Here is a 17,345-nt window from a genome sequence, read left to right on the forward strand (position 1 = left end):
CTGCCTTTTGTTCATTTTTTACAACAAAGTAATAGGTTCATTGTATTGTATTCACTGTAATAGGTTCACCGTAGTTGTGGTTGGTAAGAATACATAAGCTTCAGTTTTCTCATGCAAGAAGAAAGCCCCAGAAAAACATAAACAAACCTTAAACTGAGTTTTGTTATATTCCAAATCGGGGCTTACAAAAGTTGTCCAGGCAAATATAAAATTGTTTAAAACCGATTATCTGGTGTGCTGTTGTGAGTAGACACAGGAAGCTTACAGTGAAGTAGCAAAATGAAGTCTACAGTATATATCATTAAAATGTATAGTTTATAGTATGGAGGAGAAAAAGGTGCTATGAAAGATGACTACATTAGGTATTACAGATACTGTCCAAAATATATAGAAGCAGTAACAATTCCATACATCTAGGAAATGTCACCACTGCTTTGGCAGACATATTTTTAAATCTATATCCTTAGAGGGTATAGTGGACATACAGCATAAAAAACAGTTTCTGACTACCAGAATATCCAATTTGCTGTGACTGGATGGGAAACACAGGTCATCTCACACAGATAAGCATCTCAATGGCAGCTTATCTTTCCTAAAAAAAACCCAAAAAACCGAAATCGTCTAATCTTGACTGTATCAGACAGGCTGCAATAATCCTTCCAGACTTACTGGGAAAGAAATAACACACTGGTTAGACTAGGGATGAACACTATTTTTGAAACAGCCTCTTGCTTCTCCTCCTCCCAAGCCCCACTCAGTTACTCCCTTTCCCCCCCCCCCCACCAAAGAAAGAAATAAATGTTTTCATGTTTAGATTTGAAAATGGGGGCCCTCGCAACTCGTCAGGAGTCTGCTTTCACATCCCAGATCTCGTCCTCCTGAACATTACCTCATACAAACCTCTGTGATTGTGTTCCTCAGGGCTACAACTGCTATCTAAAGAGATTACATGGACAAAAAGAAACCACTTTGCTTTGCCCTCTGGCTTTCTATGTGAAACAAGTGTCATGGTGATATGCTGACAAAATCCTCTCTTATGTTTTCTCACTTTGAGAAGCTACAGTGCAAGGCCATTGTTGGAATGGAAAAAGCACAATCTTAACAGAGCTGGAATTTTAGAAATGGCAGCACATGATTCACCGGACTGTGAAAGAGCGGATCATTTCCTTCTTCTCTACTAAGACGGTGAGTGCGCGGAAAGGGAAAGCGGTACTCAGATGTTATATTTGTAGCAGTGCTAGGTAGCATAGCATACTGTACAGCAAGAGGCTTTTTCTATGCTAATCAAAGCTAGATGAAATTCACCTGAACAGCACAAGGTTTATGGATCATTCAATCTCTATTTTGAGAGCTTAAATGGTGTACAGACTTTGTGCTTCTTCTTTGCATCACAGTGGTGAATTTTTACCTCTCTTTTCCCCTGCCAGACTCCCCATACCAGTGTATTCAGTAAAGCACAAACCCAGCAAACAGAAGCAAATTCCTTTCCAAAAGAATCAGCGGCAGCATCAGGTCTTTTAGTGAATGTTCTGCTTCAACCAAGCTTTTTCCCATCTGTTCCTCCTCCGGTTATAAATGTTACAGATATTTGCAATTACATGAGAAAAAAAAAGAGTGATTAAAATGTATGTGTATTTCCATAGGACATCTGTGATGCTTTTCACACATTAAGATCAATACCACCCGCTATGCAACATGGGTTGCACAATGACAAGACCTCATGGGTGGCTGTTCCCAGTTCCTCCTCTGGCAGCAAGCCAGGAATGGTATGCATGGAAGCCAAAGTGGGCTGGATATGCATGGCAAGATGGTTTCAGCACTGCTGCATTATGAGCGTGGAGGGCCCGGAGGATCTGCATTCGACCTTACAGTCACCTTGTCTTCCTAGGCCTATGAGTTGCAGACCCAGATTGCCCTGGTGGTGGGAAAGCACTGGGTCACAGATGCCCTGGCCTTCTTGTTTATCAATCCTAAATATGAAGACAGCTCCCAGGTACAGATGGCCTTTTCCAATTTTTCAACCCAAAACATGTGTTTTTTTCCCAACCAACTTCCCACGTTTTATCTCAGCAACCAGATAAACGTCACATCTACAGCGGGTAATGTAGTTTGCCACATTTTTTATTCTGCATGGCTCCTTCTGTGGGATTAGGTTTAACTACATCTTGATGATACAAAGAAATTATTCCCATTGAGGTTTTTGCAATCCAAATTTGCTGCTAAAGAGGTAGGTTTCATTTGATCACCTGATAGGTCTTTGCAAAAGCATGGAAACACCAGTTCCCAGGTAGGACGAATCACCTGCTCCAGTATGTGTGGTCAGTATGTCTGGTCCTGCAATGACAGAGCCTAGTTTGGCTAAGACTTCCTGCCTGAAGTTTGGCTATAGTTTTTATTAGCAATAAAAACTATCTGAAATTGTATCATATTAATCTTTATTTGTACTCTGCCCCTCTACAATACTAGGACAATTTGTCATCTTGATTATATAGGGTCATATCCTACTATTGATCCATGTGCTGAATATCTCAATTAAAGTCAATGGAGAGTTCTGTGTTTATAAAAAAACAAATAAAAATTGATATCAGGATATGGCCCTCCAGGGGGGTTTTAGTGTGTGTGTGTGTGTGTGTGTGTGTGTGTGTGTGTGTGTGTGTGTGTACACACACACACACACACACACACACACACACACACACACACACACATGTATTTAATGGCAGACATATCTGTAGAATTAGAAGCATCATTGTATTTCTAGAGTGGCTCTAAAATGTCTCATCTTACCTCTATAAAGCCATGCATCTTACAGATCAAGAAAAGCCTGCCCCTGCCTACTAAAGTTCCTCCCTCTTTTTCTATATCTTAAAATCTCTGTGTTTGATGTCACACAGGTTGTAACGAGTCATAAATCCAATGTCTATATTAAGTCCATAGTTTTTTGCATCCAGTAGATCTATGAAGTAGAGTTCTTGGCTCATTTACAAAAGGTGTTCTAGAAGTTCCCTTTGAGGATTAGAACGGAGCTATCAGAGAGGGAGTGACTGCCTTGTGAGAAGTGGGCACCCACAGGTAACTGGACATTTTTGTCTTTGATGGATTTTTGATGAGCATTCACCAAACAACAACTGCGTACCAGAATGAACAAACACCAAAAATCCATCAAAGACAAAAATATACAATTACCCATGGGTGCCCACTTCTCACAAGACAATCACTCCCTCTTCAGTCTCACAGTTCTAATCCTCAAAGGGAATTCACAAAACACCTTTCGTAGACAAGTCTACAAACTTCACTTCATAAATCTACTGGATACAAAAAAAAAATCATGAACTCAATATAGACACTGGATTTATGACATATTACAACCTGCCTAACATCCAACACACCAGGTAACTTGCCTGTTAGCTGACCACTGGTTTTGCTTCACACTTTTCCCTCCCCTCCTATCTCTACACTTCGTCTTCCAAACTTCCACTCATTTGCATCTTCACAGACTTCTTGCTTAACTTAGTTTTTTTTCTACCTTGGAGAACTCATAACATCAGTCTCCCACTGCCTGAAGAAGGGTGTTTGTGCCTGAAAACTTGTTTTCCAACTATTTAGTTGGTCTAATAAAAAATACCAAATCTACCAAAAGAACCTTGCCTGCTTATATCCTTGGACCAACACAGCTACAACCAACAACTTGGTATATTGAAAAGCATTTTAAATGGTGACCAGTTAATCATTTTGATCCTAATGTGAATTACTAAAAAAAGTACTCTCTTCTCCATCCATCAAGGCAAGTCAAAAGGACAACTAGACTTTAATAACTCACCAACAGTAAGTTGTTTCACAAGATGCAATTAAATAGGAGGGTATAACAAAATAGCAGAGGCAGGAATTATGCACAGGGCGCAAATCACAGTTGTAGCTCTATTTTTCTATTGAAAGATCCTACCCTGATACTGATATGCTATTACACTAATGGTGTGTGTGTGTCTGTGCATGTGCACACACACAGTATGGTGAAACAGAAAGATATATACCAGCCTATGTCTGGTGTTTGGCTTCACCTAAAAACTGTGAGGGTGGGGGGCGGAAATCCTGGATGGTAATTTTAATGATTTCCACAGAATCACACCAGTGAAGAATCTGACCAAATACATTATGCTAGATATATCTCTGAGATTATCTGACATGGGAGAATATAGGCCTATTCATTTAAAGCATATCTGTGTTTTGAGATCGCATGTGGTATAGTGTACCTCCAGAAGGCCTGGATGTTATTCCTGACCTTCCATTAGCTTGATTGATTAGTTCAAGCAAGCCCCTTTCCTGTGTCACAGTTTTCACTCCTGCAATAGGAAGCTACAAAACTTGTCTTTTTGTGTAAAATGCTTTGAGATCTTATGAAAAGTGATTTACAAGAAGTGAGGCACTGTTACAAAACATAATCATCCCCAGAAATTAATTCAGCACTGGACAGCAACTTCAGAGAAAAAGCCAGATTAAGCTCTGACCAGTTCCATTAAGGAAAACAGCAAATAAGCCAGTTTGCTGCTCCTCCGCTGGAGTGGAGATTATTGAAAAGGACTGCAGTCCACTTAGTAGATGTAAAGGAGCCCTCTGTGTTGAATGGAAGCATGGAAGGAATCCATGTCTCTGGGCATAGGAGGGTGGGCACCTCCAGACATCTATGGCTGTTCCTATAAATATATGGTTTATTATTTACTCAATATAAAGTTGCAAATTAAATAGGAACCTAAGAGTTTAATTTCAGAGGATGGGAGTTATTGAGAAAAATATGTTGGTCTTGAAATATCTGAAGAATCAACTCTTCTATATTGACTTAGTGCATGAAACTTGACTAAGTTTTAAAAATGAATATTTATAAGTTTATGACTAGGATTACAGTATGCATTTGCCTTGAAGTAGTGGGCTGAACTTGACTCAGTAGGTCCTTTGCCTCTGTATTGTATGCTCCTCAACTGACTAGCAATAGGTCTGTTGGACAGAATAAGGTTTCTTGAGTAACTTTAATGTGTTTAAGTTTTCTGTGTTACCCTGAATTTTAGTCAGGGTCAGAGAAATCTAACACAATGCACTTCTAGAATGTATACTATTAAGATATTTGAGAATGTTTTGATGTTTGTCAAATGTTTACCAAATATGAACAAAAACCAAGAAGTTTTCTTCACTAACATACACTGACAGAAAATCAGCTACTCACACTTATCACCGATTCAGAACAGTCTCTTCCACAGATGTCGCAACACACAAGCAGTTCAGAAGCACCATGACTGTGATTTGAGCACTTAACTCTGGTAAGCCTCTTAGAAAAATCCCAAACTAGTTTGTCCACTTTACAGATGGGAAACTCAAGTACTCGGGGTTCAGAATACACTTTTGAACACAAATCTTAGTCACCCACAAGCCTCCATCCCATTAAAAAAATTATTTAAAAAGTTAAGTTACATTGAAATCAATAGGACTTGCATTTTAATGAGGATAGTGCGTTGCTGAAAAAAAAAAATCATCCCATTGACTTCTACACTGATTCTTTTGAAAGTGTGCCACTGGAAGCTTTCTAGGGCAGAGACTGTATTACTGTTTTTAACAGTGCAGAGCACAAGTCCTTAGTCTTGGCCATTTCTGAGTGACACCACAATCTGGAGAAGAGAGAAACACACTCGGCCATGTCCAGATGAGAATGGCTGTGCGATATGTGGCACCGCAGACCCGTCTGTAGCACCACACAAGGGCTGTGTGTGCCATCCAAAACAAGAGGCTACACGGCCAAAGCCACACACCAGCTGCTGGTCAGCTCTGAACAGCAGCATTGCTACAGCTGCAACCCTGGGAGGACCCAGTAGTAAGGTGTCTGGGGCCAGCACAGTTGCTGGCCCCAGCTGCCCCTACCCTACCCCTACCCAAAGTAGCCTGCCACATGTCAGAAGGTGCGTGGCACAGGCATTCCCCAGGGACAAGTAGCAGCAGCACAAGGTGTGCTGTTACTTCTTATCCCCAGGGAAATAAACATCCTTGCTGGTGTGGATATAGCCACCATTTCCCAAAAAGTCTACTAGAAAGCTTTTTTTCCCCAAAAGCCTTGGTATGGGATAAAACACCCAAATCAAAAAACATCTACAGAAATAATATTCCACAGGACTGAAAATTATCCCACACATCCTTACCTTTAGAAAGAATCACTCTTCTCTATTTTATGATTATTACCCATAACCAGATCAAGTGTTTGCATGTCATATTCAACAAGCTTAGCTAAGCTGCAATAAAAAAATAAATAAATAAAAACTCAAGGGACTGAATACCTGCAATATATCAAATCTTGGTACATACAGGAGCACTAGGAGAATAATAGAATTTTTCCAAGTCTGAGGGTTCAGTGACTAGACTCCAAAGCGATGGTCATAGCTATGTTATAATATCATGGCTGTAGGGTTTTACACGTAGGGCTTAAACATTTTCAGATGTTTACAGGGAACACTGGTCTAATGTGGAAAACTGGGTGATGAAGTTCTAATGTTGAACTAATGTGGATAGATAGCTCATGAATGGAAAATTGGGTGATGAAGTTCAATGGAGAATTTTTAGCAAGCCAGAGTTCACAGAAGAGAGTTCTGTAGAATCAATCCTTCCCTGTGAAAGGACAAGGGCATAAAGGGAGGACAGCTTTGTTGCCAATGCATTTTAGGAAACTCGGAGCTAAAACAGCTAGTCCATGCACAGAAACGCCCAGATGGTAAGACCTTATATCTATCTCACAACAGAAATAAATAGCATACACTACTTAAGAGATGTACCCTAGATCTCCACAGGATCAAGCATTTATCTGACTATTTTTACTTAGACAGTACATGAGATGGGAGGTGTTCAGTGTAACTGGTTGAGAGCTATGTTTTTCCTTGTCTTGCATCTCAAACTCACATCATAGGCAACACATTCTACATTTAAATAAAGATGATGATACTGCTGGCAATATCCATAGCTACGTGATTACATAGCATACTGATAATATCGCATTGGTTATTTTGGAAGAAGCATTTGTTTTGGTATCAGGAAGCACTTCTATACAATGAAAATGAAGTTAGCTCCTGCACTCTTCTCAGTGACTTTAGTAGTGGTAAAAAAGGACTTTCCTGGTCTTTACACAGCAACACAGTTCCAGCTGAAAAACTAACAGGATAGCACACAGTTTGGACAAGGGGGCATAGGCAGCTCTCCCAACCAGAGATATAAACTAGTAAGAGGTGGACAATATGCCCTTACAAATAAGAAGCTGCATGCATCCAACTGCATTTTCCATTAGCCACTCTCATAGAATCCTTCCATGACTCACAGATATCAGCACCACATTTCCTATTTTTTAGGGGACAACTGTTCTGTTGACCAGAATAAATCGAAAGTCCTCTCTTGAAAACCAGATTTATACTTTAGACCTGGGTCGTCATTACAATTTTTTTCTGCCAATCCTGGACAGAGGACACTGTGAAGTGGATTTATGATAAAGTTCATTAGACAGAGAGAGAACAAAGACCACAGAAGTTATTTAAGTCCACTTGTACCATTTAATAAGAATGATTTTCTGTTCCCCTAGATTACCATGAGGTGGCACCTAAATGACTGATCTACTCCCTGCCAAAACCTCTGTTCAGTAACATAGCAATTATTTTACCCGCAAACTGCATTTTGAAACATATCATGCCCTTGAAACTCATTATATACTAGGTGTTTGGGTCAAATGAGCAATTCAGCTTTTAGCTGCCAGCCTGCCACAACAGATCCATGGATGAGATGACCAATGATCTCCGCTCAGTAGAAATTAAGACTGGAGCACATCAATAATTTAGTGGAAAATATACCCCGCAAGAAAGCTGAATAATTATAAATACAAGAGAAGTATTATAAATAGAAAAGAAACCCCTCAAAGTTAATAAGATTTGAAAGTATACAGAAGGTACCAAAATCACCTTAACAATACTACTGACATGGTCCTTAACATTCCCATGTTCCCCTCTGACTTCGTAAGACACATAAAGCACCATCACCTGCCCCCGGAGCACATGTAAAAGTGCTGTAACTAGGTCAGGTCTAATTAAAGTGCCACAGTGTTTTGTGTATCAGTGTCCCCGTGCTTCAAAATGGCAGTGGGGTGCTTGAACTAATGCTCGTTCAATTAGCTTTGGTTTAAGTTCTCCCTGCCGCCATTTTGAAGTGCACAGATGCTAATGCACAAAACGCGAGAGGCTGCTAAAGAGCAGTAATTGCCACACTCCAGCAGACTCAATTAATCAAGTCTACTCCAATGCACTGTAATTACAGTGCATCAGAGCAGCCTCCATTCTTGTGTACAGGCACCCATTGTTTTTAGATCATGGGCATGATCCTCAGTTGCTTCAACATCATTGGCTTCCATGGAACTACACCAACTTACAGCAAGTTTAGAAACAGCACCATAAGTTTCTTTTAGTCACATGGCACCTATAAAAGCTCAGTCCATCCTAAAAATCTATTAAACTTTAACACAGAGTAACTGGCTGGATTTCAATGAAGCTCAAAATTTCATCCTAGGTCTAGTGGAGACACCATATAAAGAGAAGTTCATACAAACTATCCCAAATTCAGAACCAAGAAAAAAAACACCCCGCATACTTCAATCCACAGAAACGTATGCAAAATGTGGTATGGAAGTGACCTTTAAAAAGAGGATGTTAGAGGCAGTGGGTGGATCAAAATCAGGCAAGTCTCAACCTTATTTGGTGATCATGTTATACAGTTTTGGTGGTCTGATTAACAAGTACACATTTCAAAAAGCAGATAAATGATGAATATTTATTCTACACATCCAACTGTATGCACTTTCCAGGAAGACTATTAGAGAAATAATTGCCACAATTACTCTCTCAGGTTGAAAGCAAAAAAAAAAAAGCAAGCAACTGACATCCAAGCTTGTATTTTAAGCAAATTTGGACCAAAAATTGTGAATCAGAATCTCGTTTACCTAAAATCGGGGGGCGGACCCAAAGAAGTCCTGCAAAAGTAAAACAGATCAATAAAACTGATCTGAATGACATGTATTAAAACAAAGACTCATCTGTCCAGACTTACAACTGTGATCACTGTGTATCAGAATAACCTGACATGCCTACTTTGTTTTATACTTGTCCTGTAGTGAATATCTAGCTAGTGATGCAAGGACAAATAATGCTCTCAGCTGCACCAATTCAACTATTGCTAAGATTTCACCAGTGTTGCTGACAGTGTGAAGTAGCCCATGTCTGTTTTACAAGAATTGAGTTTTAATGAATGCAAGAAGTCACCTCCCTCCTCTACATCCACTGCCAAGCACACATGCATAGGTTTTGATTTGCCCACCTTTTTCCATACAGGGAGACTTAATCATTGCTTGTCATATACTAGCACTTGTGATTCTACCTTCTGTCTTCATTTCTTGACCTTTTATTCACCAAAAACAAAAAAAAGTGTTTCTGTCCCTCTAAAGGCACAGCTTATCCTCCACATCATTATACTTCCTATAGCTCCCCATGCAACTCTTAAAACTGTAGAGCCTACATCCAGAAACATAATAAAAGACTCACCTTTCAGGGATCTGACAAAGATACCGTTTAAATTTGTAATAAAACCAACCCCTATGGAAAAAAAAAGAATCCTATAAAATTTAATAGGGAAAAAGCCAATAGAGTCCTATGCAGCTTGCTTTAAAAACCTGTAGGATTTATTAGAGAAAATTTTAAACCTATGGAATTCTATGGCAGGAATATAACTTGTGATTAAGTTCTACAGGACTTTTCCACTAGGGAAGGAGTCATTCAAGCCAGAGTCCCAAATCACAGCTTTATTTCCATATGACATGAAAGCTAACACTTTGCTTTTCTAGTGACCCATTTAGCACTGGAGTTTCAGTTCATTCATAAGCAAGCTAGATAAATGTCAGTTAACTAAGCACTATGGAGCATCTGTACTTTTTGATTTAATTATTGGAAAGTTAAGTAACATAATCTTTCTCCTTGTTCACAGCAGAAAGAAAAAAACTGTCCAGTTCAAGAGGGACATATTTAGTGGGTTTTCTCTTGAAAAACAATTATGAATTTAGTCAGATCCAGGTCTTACACCTTCCTTGCTGTCATTCAAGCTTCCCTAGATTGCTTTGATAGCTCACCTCAGATTTGTTTGGCCCCATGTATATTCCAGTCCAGTCTCTGTGCCAAGTAGAAACAGCCGTCTATGCCAGACTGCCAGTGTACCTGGACAGCTTTACACAGCCCAGTTCATCCCTGCTGTCAGAAGATGTAGATTCAGCAGACTTGGTACCAAAAAGCATGGGCTAAAACAACTCATTCTTAAGTTGTTACTTCAGGACTCCCAAGACTGGCCTAAAATTCAAGGCTCCTGAAGCAAGGCTCAGGTCTTTATATCCCACGATGATGCATTTTTTTGGCTGGTTTGATGCCTCTCTTACACAGCATAATTATGGGCCAGGTTATTCTTTATAGATCTTTGCATGCAGCTCCATACATGAATCTCCCCACTTCAACAAAGCAAGGTGAAGGAGATCTAGCTACTGTCCCTACCAGCTTCTGAATCCCAAGGAGTCCTGCACACAGCATCAGGAATGCAGGTGGGAAGGAGCACAGAGAGAAAAGTAAGAGTGCACATCAGTCCCCTTCTACTCTGTGGAAGTCAGGGCAAAAAAGACACAAGCACCTGAGACTGCATCTTCCACATACAGGCTCGCTGGAATTCCTGGGTGCAGTTGCAGGGGAAACCATGGTAGCATGGCTCCTCAGAGCACTTCATAATAGAGCAGAGACTGTATGAGGGCCCCAGGCCTAGAGATGGCAGATCCCTCTGAATTATTTACTTGCATAACTGAATTCAGGGTACCGATGTACTCGGCCCTATACAAACAAAGTGACAACAATCCAAATACATAAAATATCTAAAAGAATCTGCAACATAAGCAGATAAGACAGACATAGAGGGCAGCCATGGATGTCACATCTAGCCTTCTGATATAGGCAGGCACACCAGAGAATCCATGTCACATGTTCCATCTTAAAACTAGCTGCTTTGTGACCACTGCTGCTATCGGAGGAAGGGTTCTCCCAGAACCTTGTTCCTTATCATTTCCAAGCTATTTTTGACCAGTGCATATCTATTCACTCATGAGTCAACATCAGCCTTTCACCTATATAGCTCTTTACCTTCCTGTTCCCCACCACCAACTTTGCACTAGAGAGAGCAATCAGCCCTTCTCAGCCTCCATTCTGACAGGCAAAACAAGGCAAACACTTCTAGTCTCCTCTCCTTAGACAGGCTCCCATTTCCCTATTCATCTCACTGGCCCTTCTCTGCTGTTTCTATTTGAATTAATCTTTTCATGAAAATTGGGAGGAGAAATAGTATATAGTATTCCTGAGGACTTCTTACCAGTACCTTGTACTAGATATACCTCACCTAATGTGACCCTAAAATGTATTAGTCTCTCTCACAAACACATTACACTGTTTGCTCAGTCATCCTATGATCAACTAACATACCCGGGTCTCTCAGTTGTTTCTGGATGATGCATTTTTAGTAGATGCTAGAAATTCTTCTCTCTCTCTAAGTGCATGACCTTGTGCTTCTTACGTTGAAGTTTCATCTCATTTCTATTACTCCAGACTTCAAGGTGATCCAGCTCTTCCCACAGGATCTCCCACTCCTCATCTGTATTGAGCATACCTCTCAACTTTCTGGCATCAGCAAATCTCATTACCACACTGCTATTTTTGTGTGTTAAGGGGGCTCATTAAAATATTAAATAAGACACATTTGGGGAAACAGAGGCACAAAAGACATAAAACGACCCACCCAAGACCAGACAACAAGTCAACGGCAAAGATGGGAATAAAATGCAGGTTTCTCTGGCTCCTACTTCAGTGCCTGATTCACTAAATCATACTGCTCATCTCAATAGGTTTGAGGATGGGCCCAAAGTCTAAGCAGGAGGATATATAGGAATAACTATTAATCAGTTCTTGAAAAGACTTCCTCCTTTAATGCCCGGCATTCCAAATCTCTCCAGAAACGACAAGTGTAGACTACAGTTACTTCGGGAAAGCAATCTATTTAAACAAACTATTTTTTTTATGATGCTCATGTTGAATGAGTCTGAGGAATTGGTTACTACACACATACAGTGTATATCAAATCATGCCTTGTTTATTCTGCATATGCAGGCCATTTACACCAAATTTATCACCACCATACAGCATGATGCTATTAGGGACATTAATACAGCTTCAACTTATAGCTATAAGGAAGAAAATTCAAGAAGAAAAATTAGCTGGTAAACAAAACTTGCTCTGTGGCCCAATACCCTACCATGAATGAGCACATTAAAATAAGATTTCAAGCCAAGATGTCTAGCTTTTTTGCTGAAGTTCCTTATCGGGGTTATATTGGGTCCTTTACTCTCATTTAACATTTCTGCCATTTATTCTAGCTAGTTGAACCTATTACCTTTTATATATAGGAGGTATTAATATATAATGTAATAGACACGATTTCCAAGTAGAAGTAACAGAATTAGTTCATCCATATACGTTTGATTAAGGAAAGATTTAATATTAGGGGAAAAAATTATGCTGTGCCTGTGTGCCAAGCCTCCATGAACACCTTGAAATGTTGCAGTCTGACTTATTATTCACAATAATGCAAATGGCTATTCACATACCAAATGCTCTCTCAGGCTCATAAAAATTCACTTCACATTTAATCCTCAAACTTCTGCTCAGGTTCACCATGCAGATTTGACTGCCGGATCAAGGCCTTAAAATGAGGGGTCTAATTCAGCCTTTCCATACTCATTGCCAGCTGTCTTTTACGCTATGCACTGGGAGCGCTCAGCTACTATTTTAAGGGAATTATTTTTCTCTGACACAAAAATACTGTGGACCTTATTTTTCACAAAGCGCCAGATGTTTCTAACAGTTTTCCAACACTAATTATGCAGGCACAATTGATATTACTTACACAACTAAATGCCTGATGACTGACTGATACTGGAAGTTGAGATAGTTACTGACAACATTTCATTTATTCTGGTTTCTTATATAATGCACATTATCAAAGCACCTGTGTGCTTCCCTATTGTCAACTTAGCTATCATTGCAACACACTGGTGAGAAAAGGAAATACTATTATCCCCTCTTTATAAATGAGGTGCACCCACCCAGAAAGGTCAAGTACCTTACCCAGAGTTTTTTGCAGGAAGTTGGTAGCAAATCAAAAAATTGAATCTTGGGCCCTTAGATCCCCAGCTAATGCCCTAATGACTGGAACTGTGCCTATAAGTTTGCCCTTTTTCAAAACCTGACCAGGTATATAGGTGCAAAGTAAGAATACAGTGAATTGGGGGGGAAAGTCTCTTTCTTCCTTAAGATATTGAGACTGGGCCAAAACTTGAGGCCTAGTGTAACATCAGTGACAGAACCAGTTATACCAGGACAGAGATTGGCTCTGTGTAAACAAGCTTGGTGACAGCATGTAAATTAAATTGACCTCTATCCTGTCTCAGCAAATCCATCATGTTCACAACCATCAGGACCTACTCCATGCATGTTGCAGCTCTGGAAAGGCCAGCCCAGCGCTCTTCTCTAGAGGCACCAGAGCAGGTTACAGTTTACAAATGGAAAAATCAAGCAACTCTTAGAAAGGAAAATACGTACATCTTCTGAAGAAAATATACTGAGACAGGCTTTTCTTAGCTATGATTCCTTTGAGAAAGTCAGCACAGCCAGATCAGTATTTCAGGGAGGTCTTTTTTCTTTTTTTTTGGTGGGAAGGAGGGCATTAGAGTCTAAAAAACAACATGTTTAAAATGTTTTCAACTATTTTCAAATAATTGTATATATTTTTCAAGAAAACAAAGCAGAAATTTTATTATAAGAGAGAGAGAGTTTTTATCCGGTTCTTCCAAAGCTTTCTAATGGTGTTCAAAGGTCACCAATTCCATGCTATTAAAGTTCAGACTGCCTTAAAAAATTAACCTGATTATGCGTCTATAATGCAGACTTCAAAGGAGGTGCACTTCTATGCTCTTTTCTCATGGAAGAGTAATGACTATTAGACGGTTACATGCAACCATCCTGCTGTCTTTGCCCAAAAGAAAAATGGATCATACTAAAAAGCCAATCAATAGCTATCTTCCCAGAGCACATTGTGCTGGACCATTGCTTCATAAGGAGGTAGCAGCAATTCATTTCTAAGGAACTGCAAGAGATGAAGGAAGCTTGATTTAAACTTTCAGGTTTAATTATATGCTGAATGCAAAGTCAATGTTAATTCAACATAACAACTGAGATTTATATATGCATAAAAGGACAATAAGTTCAAAGCTACCATTTCCAAAGCAACCATATCTAAGGTCTCTTCTGTGTATGTTAGTCTCAGTTGCCATATACCTTTGTACCCATGCAAACGTCTCTGCAGGCGAGTAATTTTACCTAATTTTCTGAAGTCACGGCTATTACCAAAATCAGGCTTCTGTTGACTTCAGTGGTATAGGATCAGACCCTCTGCCCAGCACAGATTGCAGGAACAGGCCCTGTGGTGTTACTGCAATCCCCATGTGAAGCTCTGTATCCAGCAATGCTGTATGTGGTAGAAGGGCAGAAGAAAGACTTTTCCCCTTTCAGTCCAACAATGGGACATGGAGAACTTGCTTATTCCCCGCATGGTAGTTATTACTATGCAGGTAGGACCACAGCTCACTAGAAGGTTTTGATAGAAAAAGATAGGGATGTTAGCCTGAAGAAATTGTTTTTAAAACCTTGTAACCTAGAAAAAAAAATTTAAGTTCAACACACACTGCTAATATGAGCCATCAGTTTAAAGGGGAAGACTAGAATTCAAAATCTTGGGAGCCCCTTATTAAAGTTTCATTCCTAAATTAAAGGGGGTTGGATTGATTCACCAGCCTTCCGCAGTATTCACTGACCTCTGATACAGCTAACGTGAGACTGGAACTACCAGGGGAAACTCTACAGCCAGGAGACTAAGCCAAATGGTCACAATAGTCCTTTCTGACTGTACAGATCTACTATTGCATATACACACATGCACTAAAATAGTGGCTACCGTATTCATACAGCTTTATCCAAAATTCTGCCATGGAAGAACAACTTTGTCAGTCTCAATAAACACGCATTCCCTCCAAGAGTGTTCATGGACTTGCATCCTGACATATTAAACAGATATCAGTGTCAAGGCAATACTATTTGAACTCCGGATGATAGTGCAATACTGTTACCCATGCGCTTACTGAGAGGACAGTGACTCCACAAAAAGAAGTCACTTAAGTGCAAACAAAAAAATAAACAGAATAACAAGGGGTCTCTTAAGGAAAAAAAATTAGCTAAGCAACCTGCCTACGACACTAGTACAAAAACCCACAAGGAGTTTCACAGTTAAGATTTAGTCTACGGAAAAAACAACCAAACCACACCCCCCCGCCCCCAACCATAGCTAAATGCCATTTTAATTATTGCCTCACTTTTTTTTTTTTTTTTGCAGAGGCAGACAATGTGAAGAAAACAGCACAAAGGCAAAATGTTTGATCCCAAAATTTAAGTTTTTTGTTTTTGTTTTTTTAAATGCAATGCACTGTGGCAAAATCTTCTTAATCTTCCTCCCATATTACAATGGCCAGATGGCTACACTCCTTCATTTTGCACTTACAGGCTCACACTGCAGACATAATGCACAAGTCATGTGCAGCAAAAAAACCCAAGAAAAGATATTTAAGCAGTGAGCTAACCATAAGCAGTCATGTTTTCCCTGTTCCCTCCTGGATAGATTCAAGTGACCTCTTAATGTTACCCCCCAAAAGCTGTGTCAGCACATGACACCGGTACCAAAAGGAGCACAACAAGCATTGCACTGTATCTTCCAGTGCATTACATTAACGGTGCCTCAGCGTATGTCAACTAAGGGAATTCAACACTCAAGTCTTGGAGGGAGGGTGGAGATCGGCTACAAACAAAACAGCACAAAGTGCTGGCACCAAAATAGACTGCAGGCAGTTCGTGTCGCTTTTTGCAATTAACTCAAAAGCGGTTTCCTCGATTTGTCAACCCACAGGAAAGTCCAAGGGCTGAACCGCTGATCAAGTCACCAGTTTTCTAGTACCGCTGGGTAGACAGGAGAGCATCAGTATTTATCACTGTGTGGCGTGAATCGGTAAGCCCCCCCCCCATCCCCATCCAGACACTTCATTTCACAGAAATCAGAGAAAACGAGGGCTGGAAGGGACCTCGGGAGGTCACCTCTAGTGCAACCCCCCTGCTCCGAGCAGGACCAGCCCCAGCTACATCACCCCGACAGAATCATTTCCCTGAGCTCTACAGCCACAGAAACTTCTCTCGAAGTTACTCCCCTAAGGGACAACTGGACACCGTGCACCTACACCGGGGGAGGCCTCTCGCTCCCAAAGGTGGTGGCTGCACCGGGCAACTTGGGCTGCCTCCTCTGGAGGCTGGACCACCTCCCCTCACCGGGCACATTGGTGGCAAAAGGTTGCCCCGACTGCAGCGACCCCCTCCAGCCCCCCAAACTCTGCCCAGCAGGGAGAAAAGAGGAGGAGAAGGTAGCGGCCCACCTCCAAGAAGTACTTACATCCCTGAACTTGTTCCAGTATTTGTCTTTCTCGTACTGGGAGACGGTGCTCAGCCACTGGTCATTGTCCAAGAAATTGCCGCCCCGGGCACTGCCGCCCGGAGGCTCGGGATGCCTGCCTTCCCCTTGCAGGAAACACCACGCCACGAGGACCACTATCCTGGACATCTGCGGGGAGAGGGGGAGCAGGGAGTGAGCAGGGCACGGCCGCTGGCAGGGCCAGGGATGCACCCGGGCAGGGCAGCGCTGACATGGGGGGACGCGGGGCTGAAGTTGGGTGCAAGAAGTTGCCCCGGAGCAGGGAGCCCGGCGGCTTACCTGTGCGGGCGGGAGGAGCGCGGCGGCGGCGGCGGCGGCTGCTGCTGCTGCGGGTCGGAGCCGCTTTGTGCGGGCGAGCGCGGAGCGCGGCTGTGCGCGCCGCCCCGCCGCCCCGCCGCCGCCGGCGAACAGCGCCACCTGCCGGCCCGCGCTGTCGGCTGTAGCCGTTGGGGGCTGAGGTGAGGAGGGACTCGCTGCTGGGAGGACGCGGCCCCCCGCCTTGAGGGAGCAGGGGAAGAATGCACCCCTCTGCCCCGAGGGAAGGGGGGAAACGAACCCTCTGCCCCGAGGGAAGGGGAGAAATGCACCCCTCTGCCCTGAGAGAAATGCGCAAATGCACCCCT

General features: G+C 41.6%; 1 protein-coding gene across 2 annotated transcripts in view; it reads right to left on the reverse strand.

Moving 5' to 3' along the window:
• SPOCK1 (SPARC (osteonectin), cwcv and kazal like domains proteoglycan 1) overlaps positions 1-17,106 on the reverse strand; it is a 503,870-nt gene extending 486,764 nt beyond the window's left edge. For both annotated transcript variants that reach the window (XM_090064911.1, XM_090064910.1), the window contains exons 1-2: positions 17,002-17,106; positions 16,684-16,851 (exon numbers count right to left, since the gene is read on the reverse strand). In XM_090064911.1, coding sequence (XP_089921037.1) covers positions 16,684-16,851 — 168 coding nt within the window. In that variant the 5' untranslated portion in view covers positions 17,002-17,106. The remainder of the gene's footprint in view (positions 1-16,683; positions 16,852-17,001) is intronic.
• Between the last annotated feature and the right edge of the window lie 239 nt (positions 17,107-17,345).

The sequence above is a fragment of the Crocodylus siamensis genome, chromosome 10, assembly GCF_052110815.1.
Source record: "Crocodylus siamensis isolate JL-2025a chromosome 10, ASM5211081v1, whole genome shotgun sequence".
Lineage (NCBI taxonomy): Eukaryota > Metazoa > Chordata > Crocodylia > Crocodylidae > Crocodylus > Crocodylus siamensis.